Below are 24,892 nucleotides of genomic sequence, written 5' to 3'. Positions count from 1 at the left end.
GGATTGTTACTACGTATTGGAAGAACTGTCATTGACTGCCAGATTCATTTGATCCTTATCCTTCAATGTCCCCAACTGGTCACCTCACCCTTTACAGACTGTCCCCAGCCTCCGTGACCAGCCTCTCATCTGCAAGAAGCACCTGAAAGAAGGTTTATCTTTCGGTCCTAATCATTTTTCTTTATTGAAAAAAGCCAGGTCTCTTTGCCCTGTAGCTATACTCAAGATTACCTGACTCTGTTCTGCCTCTCTCCACCCCATCTCCCTTGCCAAACACTGACGCCAGTGCCCAAGCCATTGCCCTAGGTGGCCTGTCTTCAGTGGGCAGCCCCGAGAAGCCTGGGCTCTCTGTTGAGCCCTCACCCCTATAAGCAGGTTCCGGGACAGCGCAACGTGACTCCGCAAATGGGAAAATACCGTTATTCAAACAACTCTGTTGGGTCCGAGGTGGACCTCCGTCGTATTTGTAAGACCGCTGGGACCTCGCAGCCCCGGAGCAGGAGCGGTTTCTTCGACAACAGTCTCCCCCTTCGATTGGAGTGGCACACAAGGTTTTCGCTAAAGGCTGTTAAAATGTTAGGGTCCTTTACCCAAGGGTTGGTTCTCCCTAATCCCAGCCACAGGTGGGGGAAACCAGAACAGAGCCTGCGGGTCCCTCCGCCCTGTACCGGGAACTCGCCCCGCCCCCCGCCTCGACTCCGGCCACTTGGTAACAAACACTTTCACTTCCTGAGCCCTCTTTCTTCTCCCGCCGCGGGTGGCCGCGCGGAGCGCACGGCCCCGCCCCTGCGCGTTCCCATTGGCCGGCGTCTTTCACCCGGCCAGAGCGCCCCCTGTCCGTGGCCCCTGATTGGCCCGTGGTGGCCCACACCCTCCGCGCGGCCCCGCCCCCGGGGTAAGGGGCCGGGGCGGGTTCTGGAAAGCTCAGACGCCGCGCGGGGCGGGGATTGGTCCGCGCGCTCCCGCTTTGGCTCCTCGCAGTTCGTGGCCGCCTCTGCCAGGGCACCTGCTCGCTCGGCCTGTCCCGCGGTGCGGCGATTCCCTGCTGCGCTCGCTCCTGCCTCCTGGTCCGCAGGGCGAGGAGAAGGGCTAGACCGTCCCGTCTCCGGACCCCGACTGGACCCCACGGCGCGCTGCTGAGCCGTCGCACAGCGAGATGAGCGCGGACGCGGCGGCCGGGGCGCCCCTGCCCCGGCTCTGCTGCCTGGAGAAGGGTCCGAACGGCTACGGCTTCCACCTGCACGGGGAGAAGGGCAAGATGGGCCAGTTCATCCGGCTGGTGGAGTCCGGCTCGCCAGCCGAGAAGGCGGGGCTCCTGGCCGGAGACCGGCTGGTGGAGGTGAACGGCGAGAACGTGGAGAAGGAGACCCACCAGCAGGTGGTGAGCCGCATTCGCGCCGCGCTCAACGCCGTGCGCCTGCTGGTGGTCGACCCTGAGACGGACGAGCGGCTGCAGAAGCTGGGCGTCCAGATCCGGGAGGAGCTGCTGCGCGCCCGGGAGGAGCCCGGGCAGGCCGAGGCGCCGGCCGCCGCCGAGGCGCTGGGGGCTGGCGGCGACAATGAGCCGCAGGCTGCCGCGCCGGAGCCGCGCGAGGCCGAGAAGAGCCCTCCGGAGCGGGTAAGTGCGGGCCCAGGCCGAGGGCCGAGGCTGGAACGGGGTCGGAGCGGGGATCGAGGAGAAACCAGGCGCCCGGGACTCCCAGTCCTGCGCCCGCCTTGTCTTTCTGAAACTCGATCCTCGAGGGAGGGACTGCTTCCGCCAGCCGACGGGGCGCACTGGCAGTTGCAGGCTTGGGGGCTGCGTCCCGCTACCCCTACTCCCTTCCCCAGACTGGGCTGGGACCCTGAGCGCCTTTACCACGTGCACCTCTTGTCCCTTGGCCTTTGGGAGTGGGGCGAAGGAGGGCGGCTCAAGGGAGCCCAGTCCTGTTTTTCTGGGTTCTGTTGGTAGTGAGTGCTCCCATTCCTCGGGACCGCCAATCTCGCCCTCCCCGCCCCAGAGGTGCCAGCTTCCTCCCCGGCCACTGTGGGTGGTAACAGAAGCTGGAGTGAAGCGAGCGCGCCCCGACTTCAAAAAGCTACGGGAATAACAACCCCAGTTGTGTGCGGAGCCCCAGCGCTGGGAGGGGAGCGTTCGCAGGCCGGGTTCTCCCCACACATCCCCTCTTCCCTCCAACCCGCTGGTGTGTGTATCATTAACTTCAGCCCGGCTGGACTTCATCCTTCTGAAGTCCGGCCTGTGACTTCTGAGAGAGAGAGAGAGGAAGCCCTACTTCTCAGGGCAGTGTGTGGGGGTGGGGTGCGGGGAAGAGGTGCAGAGGCCTCAGGGTGGTGGCAGCTCTACCACCCAGGAGGATTTATGATTCTCAGGAATGTGAGGAGTAAGCGCTTGCTTGTATCTGGCAGTGGGAGGGAGGACCTTGGAGGAGGAGAAATGGCTGGGGAGAGGGAGGGGAGGTAGTGGTCCATGATACTTGGCCAGCCGGGCTCACCATGGGCAGGTGGTCCTGCCCTGGCATCATCTGTCTCACTCTAGCTCCCAGACAGCAAGCAGGCTGGTTGCCTTTTGCCTATGTTTGATGTTTCCCCAAACGAGCCCAGTTTGGATCAGCTGCAGGAGGGGCAGTGGCCAAACAGGAGCCTCCTGTTCCCAGAGAGTGAAGGGGGGGAGGCCTCCCCAGGGCCCATTTGGCTCGCACCAGCTCTCCACCTGGTGGCATCATGTGACAGGGGTGTCAGTGGTGCCAGCAGGAGCCTCCCTGGACAGAGAAAGGGCACTTTTAGTTCAACCTTAAGGTAGAAGTTGGAGCTCAAGAGAACCAACTGGTTTAGTGGCAGTGAAGGAAGTGAGGTCACCAGGAGCCCTGTCCAGCCAGAGCTGGGTGCCGGGAATACCAGGGCTGCCCGGCTCCCACTTCCTGCTGCTGCCAGGCTAGCATTGGCAAGGACTGGGGAGGGGTCGGAGCACCCCTGGCAGGGGTTTGGCACCAGGGAGTTGAAACCTATGACCTCTGGTCCCAGGCAGAAATCCAGTTTGAACTTTGTGCCGAGTGCATCGATTTGCCATCCCTAGTTGTTTTTTTTTTTGGACTTTGGCTCTCGCACAAGTAACCTGCCCCCCCACCCCACCCCAAGTTGCAGTCATGTTCAACTCCTCCCATTGCCCTTTTGGTTTTGCTGCTGGCTGTGTGGGGAGGGGTTCTGGGGAGAGCCCAGAGTGGAGGTTTGACCTAGCGCGGAAGCTCCCGCCACACCATTTGAAAAGACAGCGGTGCCTCCACTCTCTGGGTGAACACAAAATCGCCCCCCCAAGATGGTGGCGTGACACCCGTATTTGGGCGCATTTTGTTAGGCCAGGAGAAGGGAGAGAACCACCTCCAGCCAGTCCTAGGAACACCATCACCAGGCCTCTTGGGTTTATGGTCAACAAGCAAGTCACAGAACTTCTCTGAGCCTTGGTTCTCCCATCTGTAAAATGGGGGTGGTGGATTACAGCGGTACCTGCCTTCTCTAGAATTTTACAAATGTGGGAAGTACCTGAGCCCCTGGTGGATGCTGAATTGAGCTGCTTTATGCCCAGGCACTTGAGTCCCAGCTCTGCGCAAGGACTCCTTCAGCCTGATACAAAGCCAGTCAGCACTGTTAAGACCCTCTAGTAGGACATGCTCATGAAATCTGGTATGGTGGACATGCAGGTGACCCATTTGTCATTGCAAAAAAATGTTAATACACATTCTAAGAGTTATTTTTTTTCCCCAAAAGCCGTCCGTTATATAAAGCATTTGGGTTTTACTAATTAGTTTTAGCCTGAATTTGCAAAGTAGGGACTGTTACTAGTTTTCGTAAGTTAAAAAGGTGTTAAGCGGAAAAGTGCCATGCAGAGAGTAGGTGGCAGTGACAGGTCATTGGGAGGACCAGCCGAGCGGAGAAGGATCAGGCAGAGGGGGAGGGTGCCTGTAGTTTTGGTCTCAGAGGAGGGGGAGAGGCACTTCCAGCTCTGCCCACCTCCAGGCATGGGGAGAGAGGAGCAAGGCCCCCACTCACAGACCCACAGTCACAGAATGAGGCCTGAACCCTGGGCTTGGCACTCGGCACAGGGACCCACAGTGGCAGGTGGGCAGGCCTGAGCCAGCTCAGCTGTGCTAGCTGGGCCACCTCGAGCCAGGTTTCCTAACCTCTCTAAGCCTCCGCTTCCTCTTGTGTAAGGGGGAGGCAGTAGCCACTGCCTCGCAGGGCTGTGGGGATTACGAGAGGATGTCTGGAGGGCCATGGCTTGGTGCCTGGCACGAAGGGAGTGCTAGCACACGCTGGTTGCTGGTTCTTGAATTCATAAATACTTCACAGTGACTGTGACATGCCCACCCATGGGACAGCTAGCCCTGGATCTGCCTCTCTCGTTGGACGAGTACAGCTGTGGCCAAGTGTGGCTCTCAGCAAGTGCTCGATCAGGGTCACTGTTGCTGAATAATCCTATGTTGCTCCACAGCCCTTTGCGATCCGGCAGCCTGCTCTTGCTACCACCCTTCTGGTGCCACACCAGTCCACCAGACCACACTGAGTGTCCGATTCCCTTCCAGCACGCCATGCTCTTCCAGCCTTCACTCCCGATGTCCCTCAGCCTGGGAGCCCTTCACGCCCCTTCTCCACCAGGCATGCTCTCCAGGACCACGCATGTCTCCTGGACCCTTTTCTCGGCCCACAGGCAGAATGAGCTCTTCCTTTCCTCACTTTCTCCTGTTCCCTGTCCTTCCATCTTTTATCACTCTGAACACACAGTATTTGAATCATCTGTTCAAGATGTCCTCCTCTACTGCCTGATGAGTCCTAAGGCTTATTTGTGTTTATATCCCCAGCCCAGAGGAGGGAGGGGCTCAATAAATAATTTTTGAATTAACGAATGAATGCGTAACAGCCATCGGGGACCTTTGGCCTGATTCATCTCGGGCAGCACACCTGGCCTGTTTGTGCCTCCAGCACACCTAGAGATCGAAATTCCAGATAGAACCTACCTGCTCCTTTTTCTTGTCTACCAGCAGCTTCCATTTTAAGACTAGAAGGACAGAAGTCTGGGCTTCAGGGTCAGCCAGATCCCTGTGTGAATCCCAGCTCTGTCGCTCCCTGGCTCTGGGACCCTAATTGTTCATTGTTCCCTGCCAGCCTCAGCTTCTACCTCTGTGAAGCGGAGACACCAGCCCCCGCCCTGCAGAGTTGTTGGGGAGATTCGATGAGATGATGGGGATATGAAAGTACCCATCTTGGGCTGGACTCTTGCTAGACCTGACGCTGATCTCAGAGGCAGAGATAGTGCAGGAACCCCAGGTAGCAAGATGGGTGGGTGGGCACAATTAGCTGGCACCTTACCAACCTCTTTCCCAGGGCAGGCCATTTCACACTGACCACGTTGGAGCCCAGGAGGGCAGAACAGGGTTTGAGCTGCAGGATGGTTTGGACTTCAAATGGACAGGGTGTGTGATCATTTGTGTGTGGTTCCTCTTAAGCCGCATATTTGGGATGTCTTTCTCCCGTGGTGTAGCTCCTGGTTCTTGCCTTCGGGTTCCTGGGAAGTTAAATCAGTAATTCTGGAAGGAATTCTCTGGGAGAGGCAGAATGGGGCTTACTTCCCAAAGAACCCCGTATGTTTAAATGGGGCCCCTTGTCTTCTTCCTCAAACTTCCCATCCCTCGGGTCCCTGGGAAAGTAGGGGAGCTCTTAGAATTAGGGGAAGAAGGGGCCCAGCCAAGGTCTTGGGGGCACTGCAGGCCTCTTACCGAGGGAAGGCAGAGTTCGAGACCCCACTGGTAGCTGCTCCTCTGCTGTCGCTGCTCTGCGATAGAGTGGCCCTTCCGGGGAAGGAAACCCAAGTTTCTAGCACCGAGCCCTGTGCCATAAAGAGATCAGTATCCTTTATATTGATTCCCCCATGACAGCCCCACAAATTAGGTATTATTTTCTCCATTTTCTAAGTTGATAGTAATTCTTCAATAAATGATAGCTATTATTTGTGTCTGGCAGTGTGCTATGTACTAGACATGGCTTATCTCATTGAGTCCACACAACTACCTTATGAGGCATATGTTAGCCCACCTGTCCACACGTGGAGACTGAGGCTTGGTCACTTCAGGTGGGTGGCCCCAGGGCTCTCAGACATTGAGCCCTGACCGCCTACCATGCTTGTGTCTTGGAACCCCGCTCGCTCTGACACCAATGTCTATAACCATTCTGCCACACAGGTGGGTTGGGCCTGAGGGCCTGCCTCTCCAGCTGGGTGTCTCTGCCCTTCAGGTTCTGGGCTATACAAGAGCCATCACAGTGGCATAAATTCAGGCTGCTTGAGCCAGCTTCTTGCAAAGGTCCAGGTGCTTCTCTCCCCAGGGGGTGTCCTTCAAGCACCATCAGGAAAAATGTCAGCCTTGACGGAAGGCCTCAGCCCAGAGGGACAGGCCCCTGGCCCCATCCCTTCTTACATGATGTATTGGGCCAGAGGGCCAGAGTCTGGTGACCAAGTCTGTACCTCACCCCCAGCCCCCAGGTCCTAAGAACCTGCGCTTGCTGATTCTGGGGCTCCCCTGTAGCATAAAGGGCCCACCTGGAGGCTGACCATAACTGTTGGCCTTGGCCTTCCTTCCCCACCCCTCGGGGTGGGACAGTTCACCATGCCCCTGGACCCCTAGGCAATCTTTAGGTCCTGTGCCCTAGAAAAGGACAAGTGGTACAGGTTCAAGTGCCGCTCACTGCTGTGTGTCTGAGGCCAGAGCTCTGACTTCCCAGAGACACAGGCTCCGGCCTCTCCCTGTGCGTGCTATAAGGTCATGGGTGCCCGATTCGAACAAAGGCCATGGGTGCATAGAAGAATGTTTGGGGCTGACGGTGTAATGGTTGAGGGTGAGACCTCTAGGATCTATGCGGGTCATTGTGGCAGCCACTAGCCACCTGGGGCTCTTAGGACTTGAAACGTGCTCGTCCAAATTGAGATGTGCTGTAAGTGTAAAATGCACACCAGATTTTGAAGACTTAGTACAAATAAAGGGATGTAAGATATTCCATTAATCATTTTTTAAATGGATTACATGTTGAAATGATAATATTTTGGATATATTGTGTTAAGTAAGATATTACAATTAATTTCTCTTGTTCCTTTTTACTCTTAATGTGACTACTAGGAAATTCTAATTACCTGCCTGACTGGTGTCTGTTTCTATTGGGCAGTGCTGCTCTGGACCTGAGTTCAGAGTCTGCCTCCTCCGCCCATCAGCTATGTGTACTTCAGCAGTTTACATGACCTCTTTGAACCTGAGTTTCCTCGTCTGAGAAAGGAGGGCAATAATAATTCCTGACAGGGTTATAATTGGATTGTAACGAGAAAATGTACACAAAGCTAGTACGTGCTTGGCGCACGGTAAGTGGTCGGTAAACGGTGGCTGCTGTTTCTTTCACAAGCTCCCTGAGAGTCTTTACGCAGCCTTTTGGGACAGCCCACGGGAGTTAACTCCTGTGACTTCTGGGAGGACGGGGAGTGATGATGGTGGAGTGCATGGGGCGGCCAGCCTGGACAGCGTCCAGCCAGGCAGCAGCCCACGTACCAGCCTGCTCCATCCCAGGCTTGCCCAGCCCTGGGGAGACCTGAGCCAGACTCTTCCTCTGGTGGGTCTCTGGCCAGCACCAGGAGAAAACAGCCAGAGGGAGAGCCTGGCTCAGGGCCCTGTGTGTCGGGGGGTGTCGAAGAGGCAGCCCCCACTTTAGCATGTGTCCCCTCCCTGGATCCCAACCTCCCGGGCACCAGGGAGGGACCTTCCCACTGAGAGACAAGAAGCATAAGATAAGAGCCTGAGTAGCTCCTTTCTTGCAGATGGAGGGGCCCAACATTCCTCAGCCCGCACAGACCTGGGGGACATCCTGCAGGGTGAAATGAAGCCACATCAGGGCTCTAGGGCAGGGGTCAGCAGCAGCCAAGCCCTTCGTACCTCCCCTTGGGTGAGAAGAGGACACCTGGGGCCTAGAACTCTGGACACTGGTCTGAGCTCCTGGTCACTTCCCAGGCTGCCCTAAGGACAGTTCCCCCATGCTGCCCAGTCACATGTCACCCCCAGGCAGGACTGGCTCTCTCCATCCTCAGTTCCTTGAAGAGCTGGCACCGGACCCAAGCCTGTGTCTCCAGAGTCCCATGGAATAGACTGAGCTGCCTCCCAGAGCAGCCATGTTTCCTTACCCCCAACCTACCCCCTGCCACCTACCCCACCAGAATGCCAGGGCTCCTTTCCCACCCATCCCCTTCTGCCCACCCTGTTTCGTGGCTGGTTTACTTGGTGGGGTAGCAGAGCACCATTCTTATTTGCATAAACATGAGCCCTTGGCTGGGGCTGGGCTGGGGGAGGGGCAGTCTTGGGAGGTGGGGGGTCACCTCTGTTGTTCCCCTGGTCACCCTGGTTGTCTTCCTGCTCCTCCAGCCCGCCCCTTCTGGGGCCCAGAGCTGGCTGGCCTGCGGGAAGCAGCCTGGCTGTTTTCTATAGGACCCATCACCATGGCACTGACCAGGGAGGGGCTGGTCCAAGTGGGGCATTGGCCCCCAGCCGCCCTCCCCAAGGAGGAGCAGGGAGCGGCCCTGGGCCTGCTCCCCAGAGACGGTCACCGGGATTAGGGTATCGACTTTCCCCAGCTTTCCAGGTGGCTGCTGATGGTGCCTATTGAATTCCGTTCCCGCCGTCCGCTCCCTGGGCTGTGTGGGTGGAGGTGACTGGGCGGCCACTTGGGGTGGGGCTGGGCTCCTTAGGGGAGAGGAGGGATGGAGGGAGGCAGCCATGGCAGGCCCATGACAGGATTTGGGACAGCCTAAGAACCCAAGGGTGGGAGAAGGGCCCATGCAAAAAGTCTACAGGCAGCTCTCTGGTCAGGATCTTTTCTGGAAAGCGGGTCTCATGTTGTCTGGAAGTGAGAGACTCAGACCCATCTGGCCCCCAGCTGCCCCAGCCGCCCCAGCCCATTTGCACTGCCTATTGGCGACCATTGCTCCATGTTCCTTCTTCTCGCTTCCAAGTTTCTGCCAGTCTGCTCACTGAGCAGATCCTGATTTTTACTTGCAAGCTGTCATCGTCACTGGGAGACCCACCTGAGGCTCTGAACACTCTGGGGCCATGTTCCCCTTGAAGTTGCTCCCCTACCCCACCCCTCACTCTGGAGCTGGCACCATGGCACAAGGCAGCTCCTGGGGGTCACACACCAGGTCCAAGATGGCCTGGACTTTCCATTTATCCCTTTTCCCCAGAGGCAGAACCCCGGCATTGCTCTGGGGGCACAGGCCCAGGAGCAGTGGTGGCCAAGCTGCAGCCAGGTGCCTAGCCCTCCCCATCTTCTCATCTCAGTGTCAGACCAGCCCCCACCCCCACCCCCCACCCCCCCCCCCCCGCCAGGTCCCCAGGGAGGCTGCCCCCAGGGACTCCTCCTGCCAGCACCAGCCTCCACCCAGGCTGGGATGGGCTCTTTTGATGGGCTGACTCAGCAGCTGGCAATGACACCTCCTGGAGACAGCTCGGGGAGGGGTGGAGAGAAACAAAGCTGGACTCCCTGCAAGAATGGGAAGCCTTTGCCCCTTCCCGTGGGAAGAGAGGGAACCTCCAGGGACGTGGGAAGGAGGGAGCTAGATGGGTCACCAGGCAAGGGGTCCTAGGGTGAAACGTGCTGAGGATCGGTGAGGGACGCCTGCAGCACAGAGCCCCGGGCCTGAAGGTGGGCATCACAGGGCAGCTAGTGCAGCCAGGGGAGCACTGGAGCCACCAGACTGCCCCCAGCCCCGTTCCCAGCCCAGGCCTGCTTGCTGCTGCTTGCCTATCCCAAGCTTAGACTGCAGTGCTGGCTGCGAGTGGCCCTCAGCACCGGAAGGAAGGCTGTGGTTTCATCAGCTCCCAGCCGCCTCCCAGCAGAGACTGCCACCACTGCAGGGAGAGCAACCTGGGCGTTGGTGACTCCTGTTGAGGAGCTCCCAGTGGGCCTTGTCCCAGTCTGGACTTGGGTCCTTAAGGGCCAGCCTACAGATGGTGGACAGAACGTGGGTTCCAAGTCAGAGACGGGGTTGGAAATCTGGCTTCTCCACTGTAAAGCTGTGTGACATCAGGCAGTGGGCTTAACATCACAAGTCTCAGTTTCCCCATCTTGACAACGGGGTTGACCAGCCAGGTTGCTAAAGGAAGGCCCTTTGGAGTGAGGGGAGGCGGGGAGCAGCAGAGAACATTGGATTGCTCCCTCCCTTCCCTGCGATTCACCCTCTCCACTTTCTCAGGGTGACTTGGGAGCTCAGCCTGGCTGGGGCCGAAAGCTGAGCCTGCCCTGGTGGTGGCAACTGGTCAGACCTGTTCCTGCTCACCTCAGCCTGGAGGGAGGGCTGGGCTGGCAGCTTTGTGGAGGGATTAGCTTGAGGGGAGAAGAGCCTCACTACTCCTGGAACCAGATCCCGTTCCTGGAGGGCTGTGGGGGTGCCGGGCAGCCACAGGCCTCAGCATCGCCATCGGCCGGGCCTGCTGGGAGTGGGCCCTGCAGTGAGGAAGAGGAGCCGGTGAGGAGAACTTGGGAGAAGAGGAGGGTGCTTCACAGCCCCTGGAGAGAGGGTGCCTCTGTGGGCCCCCCACTTTTTTATGTTCACTGCATTGTCTTTGCTGTTGTTTGTGATGAGGGGAGGCTGCCAGAAGGAGGAAGGCGAGAATGGCCAGGAGCCTTTAGCCCAGATTAGGGGAAACAGAGGCCCAGCCCTCACCCTCCTTCCTGTCTTGGCCGCTCCACACCCCCCACCAACATCCTGAAACACAGAAGGACCCGCCCAAGCATTTAAAGGAAGGCACAGTCACCTCCCCCGCCCCAGCCACCCCCCTGAGAGCGAAGGGGTAGGACTGAGTCTCTCCCCGAGGATGGCAGCTGCCTCCTGGGGCTGGCAAGTCAGGACAGGAGACCTCTAGGCCCTCATGGCCTTCCCCACCCATCCCTCACCTTCCCTACCCCAGCTGGGGATTGAGGTTTTCACAGCAACCTGGCACCCCACCCCCACCCCCACCCCCCCAGACTCTCTCTTCTCAGCTGCATGTGACTCTTCTTTAGTATTAGCAACCATGGGAAAGTCTACATGTGCACAGGGATTTTACAGTTGTAGTGTTTCCACGTATGTTAATTATCTCACTTGGCCTCACCGCATCCCTGGGAGGCAGGCAGCGCTAAGAGTGGCCTATAAATGAGGAACCCAGGGCTCTCAGAAGAAAATTACTGCCCCAGGTGATGTAGCTAGTAAGCAGGGAAGCTGGAATTTGGGCGAGGGCTGTGGTCCTGGCCATTGCTCACTGCCATTGCCTGGTGTCCCCAGTGATAACCCAGAGTTAGCAGACTGGCTGCTGCAGCCCTGCCCCTGGCCTGGGAGGAGGGGGACAGGGACCCCAACTCAGTCCTTAGGCTTCTGGCCGAGGTTTCAGTTACTTGGCCCACTCACACCCGTATCCCCTCTATCATGTGAACATGTCCTGGGGCTGCAGCTTCTAAGCTAAGCTGCTTAAGCTGGACCAAAGACGGTGAAAACCGTTTTCAGCGGAGTGTCTGAATGCTCCAGAGAGAGACGCCTGTGCCCTTTCAGTAGGCTGCCCTCTCCGGCCATGACCACAGCTACACTGGGCCCCTTTCAGCCCAGCCCTGCTTTTCCTGGCCCTCTCCTTTCAGCCTCCTTGGGGACCCACAGAGGTTCTGTTGCTGCCTTTGCCCTCAGCAGGACCAGCCTTGGAAGGGAGGGCTTTACTGTAAACATGCTGACCAGCGTTCAGTGAACACCTGCCTCTCTCTCCCCTGCTGCAGAGAGCGGGGTCCAAAGGGCCCAGTCACAGGTGCCAGGTGCACACACCACCCCCGCGGAGGGCCAGGCTGAGCCATAGCAGGGAGGGATGGGGCAGCAACCAAAATAACGTGATGAACCTTAGAATGTCAAAAGGAGAAGACACTTGAGAGCTCATCAGGTCCTACCCCTCATTTGCCAGAAGAGGAAACTGAGGCTTGGACAGGGGCAGTGTTCTGCCCAGGGTCACCGAGGCAGTTTGCTGCAACGCCGGGTCTCCATGCAGGTACCCTGAGTCCTGGCCAGCATTCTCTCCCATTGCTGTGTCAGCTCTGAGCAAACCTGCATTATTCCCAAATCTTCCTTGGTGGGGAGGTGGGGTCAGGTACAGGGCAGGGAGGGTGGGACCCAGGGTGATGTGGAATGGCCGTGGACCCTCCTTTATCCCCACAGCGTGAGCTTCGGCCTCGGCTCTGCACCATGAAGAAGGGCGCCAATGGCTATGGCTTCAACCTGCACAGCGAGAAGTCCAAGCCAGGCCAGTTCATCCGGGCGGTGGACCCTGACTCGCCCGCCGAGGCCTCAGGACTCCGGGTCCATGACCGCATTGTGGAGGTAATGCCTCTCACCTCTTCCCAGGGTCTTCCTTCCTGACTGCCTCCCTACAGATAAGCAACCCTTGGGGCAGCTGTCACACCATCTGCTCCTTGTTACCCCATGGGGCCCAGGCCGCCTATAGATGCCAGATAGATGGATGGATGGGGGGTTGGGGGAGAATGGTTGGTGGGTGGGCAGGAGGGAAAGAAGGAAAAACAGGTGATGGATGGATGAATGGACTGACTTCTTTCCTGCCCCCACCTCCCCTGGGCTCTTCTTCACCGAGCAGACACGCTCAGCAGCCCATGATTCAACTGTCCACCCAGGTAGAGGTCTGGGGCCACCGCCAGGGTTTCCTGCCTGAGGCCTCCATGTCAGGCACAGGGATGTGGGCAGGAGGGTGAAACAGGTGCATGCACACACTCTTGTGCTGTGCTCAACGGGAGAGGAAACGTGAATCAAATGCCATGGGCAAGTCCCAGAATCTCAGTCTTAGAACCTTAGAGCTTGAAGATCAGCTCTCCCAAGACTTCTCATTTTACACTTGAACAAGCCAAGGCTCAGAGAGGGAAGTCGGACAGTGAGTATGTAGAGAAGCCAGGGCCCAGCCCGGGCCTCCCAGATCTTTCCCATCTCATCTGTCAGAGCTGCGTCTGTTTAGTCTTGTCGGATATTTTCTTTGACTTTTCCCACGTGTGCTGCCTCCCCATCTGACTGTCAAGTGGGAAGACCACTCGGCCTAGTTCAGGACCCTAAAGGCAAAGGGGGGCTGAGTGTCCCCACATTGCCGGCTGGCCAAGGATGAAGAGGACCACTTATATTTCTTCCACCTACCCACCCCAGAACTGAGGCCTGTGCCAGTAACTCCTGCCCCCACCCACAGGTGAACGGGGTCTGCGTGGAGGGCAAGCAGCATGGGGATGTGGTGTGCGCCATCAAGGCTGGTGGGGACGAGACCAAACTGCTGGTGGTGGACAAGGAGACTGATGAGTTCTTCAAGAAATGCAAAGTGATCCCGTCTCAGGAGCACCTGAATGGTGAGCTGAGTGGGGCAACAGGAGGCCCCCAAGTCAGAGATGTGGGCCAGTGCTCTAGACTTGACTGTGTCCCAGGTGAGGGGTGGGCAGCTTCCTGCCTCGAAGCTCCCTCCCTCTCCTTCAGGGGAGGCCCAGAGGTGTGGGTTGGGAGAGAGGGGCCTATGTCAGAAGAGGAAGCAGGGATTGGCAGTGGTCCCTGAGGATGGCCTGGGCCCCACACTCCACCCCCAGCAAGTCCTCAGGGCAGTGCTGATGCAAGGAAAGGGTTAACTCTGGGGAGGCCTCCAGGCTTTGCTTCGTCAGATCAGAGTCCAGTGACAGGGGCCCAGTGCCTCCCCCTCCCTTCTCTCAGGTTGTCTTGGAAACCCAGGCTTGCTGGCTCTAGAGAGCGGTGGGTGCCCCCTCGGTCCCTGGGCCCTTGCCCTCCCCAGCCCCCACCATCACCCTGGTAAGCCTGGCACCTCCCCCTGCCAGAGCCCAAGCCAAACAGGGCAGGGTTGCTACACTGGGCGGGGAGAAGTTCAGCTGTGCTCTGCTGTCTGGTCTGAACTTTCTCCCTGGGAAGATGGCTCCTGGGGGCATGGAGGAGGGGTGGAACCTTTTCGGACTTTGCAATGGGTAGGGCCTCCCTGAGGGTGTCAGGGTTATAGTTGCAGGGTGGGGGGACAGGGTCCACACTAAGGTCCTCTCACAGACTTAGATCCCTAGCTGGAGGGGCCTGTTGGATCTCAAGGTTCTTGGAAAGACAATGGGTCAGTTGAAATCCCTAGAAAACTGGGCATAGGAGGTGGGCATCACCTTACCCTTGTCTCTCAAGCTTGTGGAAACCAGGTAACTCAGATACTCCCCTTCCTCAGTGACAGGTGAACTGAGGCCCAGAGAAGCCCCAGTCTTGCTTTTGGGGACATGGTGTTCGGGAAGACTCAGCTGAAATACTCAGCTCTTCAAATACCTTCCCCTGCCTCCCCCAGCATCCTTCTCCCCGACTCCCAGTAGTCAGCCCTCAGAGGTCCCTCCCTCTTCTCTCTCTCTCTGGTTAGCGAGGAAGAGCCCTAAGAACTACAGTGACTGCAGCCTCTGGCCAAGGGACCTGCACAGGGAGGGACTGGGGCAGGTCTCCTTCCCAGGTGTCCCTTGGGTTCTCCAGGGTGGTGTCCTCTCCCCATTCCTCCCACCTGGATGTAACTATCCCCATAGAAGAAGGCCCTCCCCTCCCAGTGGCTGCCTCCTGGCCACAGTGAGACAGCCTGGAGCTCGTGGGGAAGGGCATCCCTCTGCCCCTGCCCAACCGTTGTGGGAAGGCTATGGGTGTCAAAAGGGCAGAAACGGTGAGAGTCAGGTATGGCTGATTGCCCGGGCCCTGGTCCAGGGCAAGGGGAAAGATGCTCATTGATGTTAAGCTCAGAGTTCAGAAGGCACCCACCCAGGTTCACCAGTCCCTGGAGGTGGAACAGCCTTCCTTGCAGTGACGTGGGGCCTCTATCCTGAGTGAGTCCAATGAGGGTGACCCCAGGCTGGTGTTCTCTCCTCTATGACCCCTCCTGCCACCACCAGGTTTTCCATTGGCTGGGGAAGGGCACACCCAGGACACTTCCCTGAGCTCTCTTGTGCCTTCATCTCCACACTGGCAAGTGGCCAAGGCAGGTACTAACCATAACCTGGGTGTGGTTCCAATTCTGATGACACCATCATCACCTAGGAAGCATTTGAAAAATGTTGATTCCTAGGCCTGCCCCAGACCCACTGAATATGCAGCTCTGGTGCCGAGGCCCAGCAATCTGTATTTCTAACAAGCTTCCCCAGATGATTCTTAGGTAGCCAGCCCAGAACTTCAGCTCCATCTAGGACAATGCCTTTTTTTCAAACAGCTCAATACCCATTAGTGGTTCATGAGATTAATTTAGTAGGCAGACACCAGCATATTTTTTTAAATGAAATTGAATAGAAAACATCAAAGAGCTTTGCGATGCAGTGAGGATAAGTTGTGGGGGGATGTAGTAAGGGTAATTTGTTTCGTGAAACTTGTGTTACACACATGCACAATCTTTGTGTCATTGGGTCACCAAATGTACTTATAGGGGGTTGCAGGCAAGGCACTTTTAAGCACTGACCTCGGGAACAGGATCGAATTATCTGCCCAAACCCCACAGCTCTCACCTCCTCTCCATCCCCATTTCCCCACACTCCAGGACTCACCTCTGCTCTTTTTTCCTCCACCTAGGTCCCTTGCCCGAGCCCTTTACCAATGGGGAGATCCGGAAGGTAAAGGCAGACCCCCTAACTGCTTCTCTGGCTCTCAGCCCGGGGGCTGCGGGAGGAGGGGGAAGGTGGCATGGTGGGGAAGAGGAGAGCTGTCTGGCTCAGGTTGGAACTGCGCTTTCCAAGCTGCTGCCTCCTGAGCTTCAAGCTGTGTAACTATTGGTGTACCCCTCGGCCCCCGCCTTAGGGCCAAGCATCGGCAGGGAGAGGCCTGGCTGGGCCCCTCTGCAGCCCGCCATCCTGGGTGACAAGCCCTGCCTCCAACTCCCCACTGTACAGAAGAGGCCATTCTTCCCCCCAAGAACAGAGCTTCAGTGTCTGGCCGCGCTGCCCAGCCCCTGCTACTTCCAGTCTGGGTTGGAAGAACAAAGCCCCTCCCCCCTCCTCCCTGGGCAGAAGGGAAAAGAAGGCAGTGGAGGCTGGGGAAGAGATGGTGGGGCTGGGTGCCAGCTGAGGCCACAGAGAAGCCCAGGCAGGAGCTGAGCGCCAAGCCTAATCCCTGGCCAAGGCCTTCATTCCGGGACAGGCCTTCTCAGAGTCAGACCAGGAGCAGGAGCGCTCTGCAGGGTCTGCTCAAAGGTTCCCCTTCCCCAGGGGCTCCTCCTGGGGGACACAACAAGGGGGGCAGCCCTGACCACTTGAACCCTCTGTCACTCAACCTATGGGTCCAGAACTCATCCACCTTATTCCTTCAGAGCCCTTCTTGGCTGCTTTGGGGTTAAGGTTTTAAGATTCCTGGGGTCAAGTCCAAGTAAACAGGTGGGCCACAGGAGGTTCAGGGAGCATCACCTGCCAAGCAAAGAGGCCCTGGTGTCCCCACACTCCAGAAGGCGCTTCTTGGTCACTGGCCTAAAAGGCGAGCCAGCCCTGAAAGCTACATTGGGAGGACTTAAGAGGAGTGAGCAACTCAGCTAATCCCACAATGGTCCCTTCTACCTAGGTGGTGCAGCTAGCTGCCCTCTGATCCTTGGAGGAATGTAAAAATGTAAATCTCTCTAGGGGCCCTGGCAGGCTCAGGCGGTGGGGCTTTGGTGTGGAATGGCAGGGCCCTGAGTGGAACTTCTCAGACCAAGGCACCTGTCTTCCCTGGGAACCCCCTTCCTTGCTCAGGACTTCCCCACTCCATCCTCCACCAACCCACAACCCTCCTCTCTGTGCCAGGAGAACAGTCGTGAAGCCCTGGCCGAGACGGCCTCCGAGAGCCCCAGGCCAGCCCTGGCTAGAACCACCTCCAGCGATACCAGTGAGGAGGTAGGCTGACTGGCTAGGTGGGTGGGGGGTGGCGCTGGTTTACAGGAAGCCCATTCCCAGGCCACACTCATTCCTGGCACACCAGCTGGCCTTGGAGGTCACATGCTGAGTCACGTTCTGTTCTTGTGACCTGGCTTCCCTGGGCGCTGCCCCAAGGGAGCCACCTCGCCGAGACTGAGGGCCCAGATGCCTCGCTGGGTGCTGACTCCCGCTCTGTGCCTCCCCTTCCTCTTTACAGCTGAATTCCCAAGACAGCCCCAAGAAACAGGACTCCACAGCACCCTCATCTACCTCCTCCTCTGACCCCATCCTGGACTTCAACATCTCCCTGGCCATGGCCAAAGAGAGGGCCCACCAGAAGCGCAGCAGCAAACGGGCCCCGCAGATGGACTGGAGCAAGAAAAACGAACTCTTCAGCAACCTCTGAGCGCCCCTCTCACCAGCCCCCCAGGAAAGCTGGAAGGGCTGGCCACTCCCATACCGCAACCTAACTCCCTTCCCCTCCTCCCCACTTACCCCCAAATCGACATACAAATCAGCACCAGCATCTCCCATCTTGGCAAATCTGCTTTTTCTAGAGAACTATATTCTTCCCTTACTACAAGGAAAGTGAATGTTTTTCCGTCCTGCCCCAATCAAAAAGCGGACTCTGTCCCCCTCCTCCTCCCTGAGTGCTTCAGCCTACCAGCTGTCCCCTTGCCACCCCATCTGGGACATCACTGGGACCTGCACCAAGCAAGGACTGGACTGGTTGAGAGGTCACCTTCCCTCACGACCCCAAGTGATGACTGGGTCCAGGGTTGATCAAGGACTTGATTACAGCGACAACATCTCAGAGTGGACAGGAGTGCATCATCCTGAAAGCTGTGGCTTGGGCGTTTTATTTTTGTTCATTTGATTTTTTTTTTTTTTTTTTAAAGAGTGCAGTATCACAGAGTTTAGAGGGATTTTTGTTTCTTTGATTAACATGATTTTCTGGGTTGTTGCATCCTGGACATAGCAGCAGCCCCAGCCTTAAACTTTGTTTCTTCTCCTACCCTAGAGACCCTGGCAGCATGGGGAGGGTTTGAAGATGCCCAGCCCAGCCCTGAGCCAGGCACCACCATTATAAGGAAACTCTGTCAGCAATCCAACTGATTTCTCCAAACCACCTCGGCCTCTGTGTCTTCCTTTAGAGCTCTGGCCTTGAAATATGACAAACGGGTGTTCCTAGGGTGGCCTCTGGCTGAGAGGGTAGGGTACAGCTGGAGGGAGAGGATGATCCAGGGCTCCCTCCCTAGCCTGGGCATGGGAGGTGAGTAGCTTTAATCAGGCCTCGAGCCTGTAGCTGCCCAGGTGTCCAGGCTGTGAGCCCCATGGGAGCGAGACCCACCCAGCTCCTGTGTACTTCACTTGGTGGTCAACATGCCTGTGCATGCTGGGGCTGCCCTATAGGGATGTTTTTCAGGGAAAGTGGGAAGTGGGGGCTGAGCGCCACATGCTCAGAGGGCTCTGAGAGGTCCTCTAACTCCAGGAGCACTGAAAGTGAGAGGCCCTGATGAGCTGGGTTCGGAATGCAGAGACTTGCCTTTAATCTCTCTGCCCACAGCCAGCGGGGTGCAGGATTCCCAGGAGTGGCCTGAGTTGGCGCCAGATACTCTATCTTATATGGCCATGGACCCGATTGGAGGGCAGTTGTCCAGGCCTAGGGGACAACAAACCTGGCCCACTGGGCCCTGGGATATGCCATGTGGCAGTTAGGGTGGAGACGACCTTCCAAGGGTGAAACGCCCCGCTCCTTCACAAGAGATCCGTGCCCCTGGCACCTGAGGCCACGTCCTGGGGGTCTGCCAGGGTGGCCTGCCAGAGCTGAGGCTGCTGGGCTAGGAGGTTCCAGGGCAGGTGCTCAGAGAGAAGGAAGGGAAGTTGGCCCCGGGCTATTCTCCACTCAACCAGGAGACCACTCAGAAGCCAGTTTCTAGGACTGAGGAGAAGAAGAAGAGAGTGAGCCAGGGAGGGGACCTGGGGAGCCCTTGGGGTTGAGAGGACGAGTCACTATCGGACCATCTTGGCCCCTTGTTAGGGTTTGGATTCCACCAGCCTTAAGAGGAACCATCCAAAACCCTCATCATGGAACCAGTCGCCCCAGGCCCTGCTTGGCTGGGCCTGGCCTGCCCCCCCCCCGTCCACCCTTTCACCCCTGATGGAGGGCTCCCCTATGGGGCTGTGGAGGGGCCCCTCTCTACATCACCTGCTGAGTGGGGAAGCTGTAGGGACCTTTGACTCTGGTTAAGCTGAAGACAGGTGGAAGGAACAGGTGGCTCAGCGGGAATGCCTATCCCTGAGGGACCGGGGCATAGTACAAAGGGGGCCCCAGCAAGCGAAGCTTGTGTCTTAGATCCAGGCACATTTTTAGAGTCTAGTTTTTCACATGCACACCTGTGTGAGAGCCAGGATCGAGGGGACTGGGAGGGGAAAGCCTCAGCAATAATTCTGGCTCTGCCCTCTCAAACTCTTGAGGCCTTGGGCAAGTCAGTCGCCTCAACTTGCCTGGGACTGTTTCCTCCCCTCAAAATGCCCTAGGTGCCCTCAAGAGTTTTTCCCATGACTGTGTTTTGAGACATGCCGAGCCTTTCTTGATAGCCACCCCAGATTATGACAGTGCACAAGGGACAGGTAGAAGTCAAAACGTGGCCCCCTTGCTCTGAGGTGGGGAGTCCTGACCGGGCTCTGCCTGTTAAGCAGCGGGTGCCAGGCAGCCTGGCCATCCCGAGCCTGTGCCTCCGGCGCCCCCTCGTGGCCTTGTTAGGTGCAGCTGCTCCCAGAGGTGGAGGGGTGAGGGGAGGAGAGGGGGAGGACACAGGTGCCTTCCAGAGGGTACCGCTGAGTGGCCTTTGCTTCCTCCTGCAGCCCCTGCAACTAAGCAGGAGGCCCAAAGCTTCATCAGCAGAGGGGTGCTCTCAAGTCACAAGGAGCTGTATTCCAAATTAACTTACTCAACACTCAAAACTGGCTCCAAAGGAGAGAAAGAAGGAGTGGGAACGCTCACCCATTTTCCAAGCCAGCTGTCTGTCCTTCCATGATCCACCTCATTCATTTCCAGACCTTCCGGGGTCACACCCAGCCTGCTTCCGCAGGACAAGAGGACTGAGCTACCCCTGCCCCATTCCTACCACACTGGCTCAGATGCTGCAGGCTTCCACACGGGCCCAATGAGAACACGGGGAAAGCTGGCCGTACAGTGTGCTTTACTGCTGGCCAGGGCTGTGCCTCTGGCCTTGCAGGGGAAAGGGAGGTCCTGCCCATTCACCAGACCCCCTTCATCTCCAGCTTACCCCCACCCAGCCTCCTCCCGTGGATTCGTGCTGTCCACTCCAGGTTCTGAGAGTCTGAATCCAGGTTTGGGCAGGAGAAGGGGCTGGCCCTGGAGTCGCTGCCAGCCTGAGGGAGGCCAAGGCAAGTCCGACCTAGAGTTTGAAAGGCCCCGAAAGGAGATGCCCAGCCTGGAGCGGGGCCAGGGCCACTCTGCCCTGCAGACCCTGTCCATTCACCTCCTGTTGCAGGGTTCTGGTCTTCTGGAGTGTGTGGTCCTGACACACCCATTTACACAGGGTGGCTGCCCACCAGGCCTACTGTCAGTGGGGCTCCAATGACCCATCTCTGTAGGGCTTCTCTTCCACGTGGCTGGTCTGCTGCAGAAGCCACTGCCGCTCTGGCTCACTCATCATCAGTCTGAGCGTCACCTCCTGGAAGACAGTGCTCACAGCCACCTATGTGAGCCAGAGGGAATAGGGACAGCTAATTGACAGCCACAAGTTCTGGCCCCACCGGGTCCATCCCACCACCCAGACGCAGGCCTCATCCTCCCTTCAGCAACATCCTTACCTGCTCAAAGTGAAGTTTTCGGAACATCTGAATGCTTGGTTCATTTCCTTCCCCAATTTTAGCCTCAAACTTGGTCAGACCCAGCCTGGTCACTCCTCCCAGAGATGAGACAGAGGGAGAAGCTGCAGGATGAAGGAGCACCCCACCCCGTCCACCCCTCCTGTCCCAGTTCGCAGTGGAGGCACCTATCACCTGCCCCCACCCTTGGGCCAGAGGCCGGCTCACTCCCAACATGCCCTAGCCTTCACCTGGGCCCAGCAACTTGCCCACGTTGTCCACTTGGACTCTCTTACCATAAGATAGCATCATGAGAACAGCCTCAGTGCCGAAGCCCTTGCCCCTGCAGCTGGGCTCTAGGAGAAACAACAACAATCACTGACACCACGTGCCAGGCTCCAGTGCAGGCACCTGCCAGGTACGATCTCACTGAATCCTCACAACTCTAATTCATAAATATTATCACCATTCTGCAGATGAGGAGACAGGCACAGAGGAGTTAAATGACTCACCAGAGGTCTCACGGCTTGGACACACCCAGTAACCTGACCCCAAAGCTGACCCCTTAACCTCACTGTGCTGCCTCATGAGGACAAGCACATAGCCCCTTAGGAGAAGGCTCGGAACCAAGAAGGCATGGAAACTGGAGGGGCTCCTCCCACAGCATGGGAAGATGTTCCAGGGAAGATCACTTATTTTTGGAGGGTTGGATGGGGCACCCTGAAGTTTGAAGACCCTAAAGCCAAAGGTTAAATTCACACCTAAGCATAAGACAGGAATAAAGTGAACCACCAGGTAATGGGGTACCAAGTGGCAGTCTGCCCCAGCCAGGGGCCAGGCTCCCCAGTGCCGGAGCCTCCCACTGAGCTCTCTGAGTGCCCCATGAGGCCTCACCTGGCTTAAGCTTCCTTAGATCTGAGGGCCAGAAGGTGGGGAAGGCAAGGCCAGGTGGAACGAACCTGCAATCATGACCTCAATCTCCCCCAAGGAGGGGTCCCCTCGATCTGTGAGGAAGAGGTTCACATCTCCCACCATGCAGCTCTCTTCGGTGGCAGCTGGCTGGGCCTGCCACTTCTCTGCATCCAGCACAATAAAGGTACACTCTAAGGAGGAAGGCAACAGGGTTATCACCTACATTCCCCAAAGAAGTGCAATGAGGACAGTCTTCCTACCCAAGCCAGAACTACCATCCTCTCCGAGTCTGGCGGGAGGACAGGGGGGCCAGAGCTTCCTTCAGCTGACTACAAACCCCTAAGTCTGCCTCATGCAAGAAACAATGGCCTTCTCCAAACAGCAACTGTATTCGCAGAGAGCAGGGGACCCAAAAAAGAACAGTAACCACACAGGGCATGCGGCAAGAGACGTGAGGCAGGGTCTCAATTTACAGCCAGAGCCCAAAATGCTTTACTTTCTCTAAATTCTTCCAAGCCTGGGGCAGTGAGTAGGGAAGAAGACAGAAGCATCAGCCACAGAGACCAGCTTCCGTGGGCATCAGAGTATAACAGTTTCGGGCACCTTCCAGGCTTTTCACAAAGTGCCTTTCACAAAGTTTCTGTGGTCCCAGAAAGGCTACAGCAGGGAATGAGAAAGGGAGGGAACCTGGCGGCTGCCTCTGGAGTCAGCCCTCCCACCACCAGCCCAGCCTGGGGCCTCCACTTCTCACTGTCCGCATCCTCCCGCCAGCTGTGCTGCATCGCATATTCCTGCTCCAAGGTCAGCGGCTCAGACGCTGTCAGACGCTGCAGCTCCTCTGATTTCATCCACTCATGGTATCTGCAAGGACAGAAAGATGGCCTTCAGCATGCAGGAGTGATTCAGAAGCATGGGTCTGACATTTATGAGATGAAGACATGGATGGTAGAAAGGAGAACCCCACAGGCTAACACAGGGCTCACAGAAGAGCCAAAAAAAAGGGTTATAATTGCTCCTGAGGCAGAGGGCCACAGGCAGACCTAGAGGCAGGCTAGTCCTACAAGAGAACAGAAGGAGGAGTCCATTCTATCTGTCCAGCTTCCTGTCTCAGGGGTCCATGCGGGGGAGCAGTCTAAAGCTAAACATTCCTCAAATTCCTGAGGGGAAGTATATGGCAAGCCGATCTCAGCAAAGAAGGCTGGACAGACGTCCACAAAGGCCGGGCACCAGGAATCCCCAAAAAGAAAAACTACAAGTAGCGAATACACCCCTATGCTACCATCATCTCAATCTACCAGGCATTTGCCAACTGCCCCCACAGGAGTCCCACCCTGTGACTCAGCCCTGGCTTTTCAAAACAGTAGACATCAGAACAGCTCAGTTTTACGACAAGCTAACATTTACTCTCCAAGAACTGAGCATATTCACTGGCACCAGGAGAATGTCACCAATTTACAATTAGGTGAGAGGACAGTATCTTTTTTTTCTTACACACATTTAGTTTACATACAATAATTCCTTGCTGAAAGGCCAAAAAGGAAGCTGAGAGGGTGAAAGGGAAAAACAGGGGGATGGGTGACTTCCCCCAGGGAAATCATAGTCCTCTGCTTCAGTTTTCACTTTTTCCTGTATGTAATCACTTCTCACACCAATGTTTCTCCTTCTCAGAAGAAACACCCTCTGAGATTTGGACTAAAGAAGGCTGACCCTCCTCGCTGCGCCCACGCGAGCTGGCTTGCACCTCACATCAGGTGCAACGGTTACCTAGGTACATGCTCTGAGGTGTAGGGTACCAGCGCCACCTTCTTCCCCAGCAGCAAGATGTTCTGATTTAACCTCATGGTAGCAGCCTGCGGGTGGGGAGGGCAAAGACTTCAGGACCCTGAGCCTCCTCCCACTTAGGATGGGAGCCGCGCTCTCAATTCCCTAAGTGCCTCCTAGAGCTAAGTTGTCAGAAGAGCCTCGGTCCTTCTTTCCTTCCAAACTCTTCAGAGAACAGGGACTCTAAACCCCTTGCAAGAAGGGGAACCGGGCTGGTTAAAGATAATTAAACAATCCTTTACTCGCATCTTAAGGAGCCAAGCCGCAGCTACCATCTCAGCCAGCGCCTTCCGCCCCACCTCCCAGAAGTTCGATGCCTCAAACCCAAGCACCAAGACTTAACCCCACAGCTCCCAACACTTGCCCCAGTCCTGAGCCTCCACCCCAGGATCAACTTTCAGCCCTCTCTTAAACCTATCTCCAACCCTAGCGACTACCCCAATGGGCTCCGGCCCTCCCTCTTCCCGCCCCCCACTCAAAACTCTCAGGCACCTTTAGGGTGAGGCAGGCTTAAATTCTCAATCCCCTCCCCTCTGTGTGGAGCTACCGGCAACTCCCCTCGAACCCTCCCCCAACCCCTCCCTGCTAACCACCAGGGTCCCGGAACGGCCAAGTTTACAACCACTGCCGGCCGATGAAAGCGTCCCCAGCAAAACGTTGCCAGGCGCCCGGCTTCCCCACCTGGCCGACAGCCACCCCCTCCCGCATGCGCCTGGGAGCGCACTCCGCCCACTTCCGCCACGCAGACGGCAGCCGCCAGGGCCCAATCCCAGTTCCGCCTCCGCGAGGCTCCCAATCAGCGCGCGACGCCCCGCCCAAAGCGCGTGCGGAAAAGGGTGGGCTCCCGGCGCAGGCGCATGCGCGCTGTGGGCGCTGGTGCAGGACAGCTGGCGCCGGGAGCAACCAAGGGGCCGGAGGCGGCGGCCGCGGCAGCCCGGAGCGAGCTGCGCTGCAGGTGTCGGGCCGGGCGGGAGGGTGGGGTGGGATAGGCTGGGGCGGCGTCAGACTCGGGGTTCCTCCAAGAGGGAGGAAAAAGCCGCGGGGAGGCTCGGAGCGGGGCCCTTGAGAAGAGGGAAAGGCTTGAGAGTGGGGAGGACCACGGCAGGTTGGGGGACAGGGAGTGGAGGCCCCGTTAAAAAGGAGAGACTTTGGGTCAAGGAGTTGGGTTGGGAGGGCTCCTAGGAAAGCCCCCAGCCCCTTGCCCTGGGCGGAGGAGGCAGTTGCTTGGGCTGCCCTGTGTGGTAGTGAGCTCGCAGTTCCTGGCCTTAAATGGGGATCGCCACCACAGAGTGAGTAAAGGGCGCGCTGTGGTGGGTGAGACTTCGTGGCTTCCGAGGCCCCTTAAACCGCTTGGAGTCTG

General features: G+C 57.4%; 3 protein-coding genes across 17 annotated transcripts in view; 2 read left to right on the top strand and 1 right to left on the bottom strand.

Moving 5' to 3' along the window:
• The first annotated feature begins 880 nt into the window (after window positions 1-880).
• NHERF1 (NHERF family PDZ scaffold protein 1) lies at window positions 881-18,088 on the top strand. Its single transcript, XM_023652075.2, has 6 exons — window positions 881-1,618; window positions 12,248-12,409; window positions 13,275-13,428; window positions 15,650-15,690; window positions 16,849-16,938; window positions 17,177-18,088. Exons 1-6 carry the CDS (start codon window positions 1,157-1,159, stop codon window positions 17,363-17,365), a joined length of 1,098 nt encoding a protein of 365 aa, XP_023507843.1. The 5' UTR covers window positions 881-1,156; the 3' UTR covers window positions 17,366-18,088.
• A 2,060-nt stretch (window positions 18,089-20,148) lies between these two features.
• On the bottom strand, window positions 20,149-24,271 carry NAT9 (N-acetyltransferase 9). Of its 14 annotated transcripts, none has more exons than XM_023652082.2 (7): window positions 24,214-24,271; window positions 23,476-23,561; window positions 22,463-22,572; window positions 21,759-21,902; window positions 21,096-21,155; window positions 20,803-20,897; window positions 20,149-20,663 (listed from the first exon to the last, which is right to left on the bottom strand). In XM_023652082.2, the coding sequence occupies exons 1-7, from the start codon at window positions 24,238-24,240 to the stop codon at window positions 20,553-20,555; spliced, it is 633 nt and encodes a 210-aa protein (XP_023507850.2). In that variant the 5' UTR covers window positions 24,241-24,271; the 3' UTR covers window positions 20,149-20,552. The 14 variants fall into 14 exon arrangements, with proteins under 14 accessions (XP_023507850.2, XP_001492728.4, XP_005597255.2 ...); XM_001492678.5 differs by having other exon boundaries at window positions 20,149-20,687; window positions 24,214-24,267; XM_005597198.4 differs by having other exon boundaries at window positions 20,149-20,687; window positions 24,123-24,266.
• A 71-nt stretch (window positions 24,272-24,342) lies between these two features.
• TMEM104 (transmembrane protein 104) overlaps window positions 24,343-24,892 on the top strand; it is a 58,367-nt gene continuing 57,817 nt past the window's right edge. For both annotated transcript variants that reach the window (XM_023652073.2, XM_023652072.2), the window contains exon 1: window positions 24,343-24,487. The gene's annotated coding sequence lies outside the window, so the exon portion shown is untranslated. The remainder of the gene's footprint in view (window positions 24,488-24,892) is intronic.

Source organism: Equus caballus, chromosome 11 (assembly GCF_041296265.1).
Source record: "Equus caballus isolate H_3958 breed thoroughbred chromosome 11, TB-T2T, whole genome shotgun sequence".
NCBI lineage: Eukaryota > Metazoa > Chordata > Mammalia > Perissodactyla > Equidae > Equus > Equus caballus.
This window is presented reverse-complemented; position numbering and strand designations above follow the sequence as displayed.

Bases quoted from the DNA above. Each gene is read 5' to 3' on its own strand.
- NHERF1 (XM_023652075.2), top strand. From the start codon at position 1,157: ATGAGCGCGGACGCGGCGGCCGGGGCGCCCCTGCCCCGGCTCTGCTGC. The intron at 1,619-12,247 runs GTAAGTGCGGGC...TTATCCCCACAG, and splicing joins AGAAGAGCCCTCCGGAGCGG to CGTGAGCTTCGGCCTCGGCT. The intron at 16,939-17,176 runs GTAGGCTGACTG...TCCTCTTTACAG, and splicing joins CCAGCGATACCAGTGAGGAG to CTGAATTCCCAAGACAGCCC.
- NAT9 (XM_001492678.5), bottom strand. From the start codon at position 24,240: ATGCGGGAGGGGGTGGCTGTCGGCCAG. The intron at 23,562-24,213 runs GTGGGGAAGCCG...CCCCACCCGCAG, and splicing joins AGGGGGTGGCTGTCGGCCAG to GCTGCTACCATGAGGTTAAA. The intron at 20,688-20,802 runs GTAAGGATGTTG...TGGCTCACATAG, and splicing joins GAAAACTTCACTTTGAGCAG to GTGGCTGTGAGCACTGTCTT.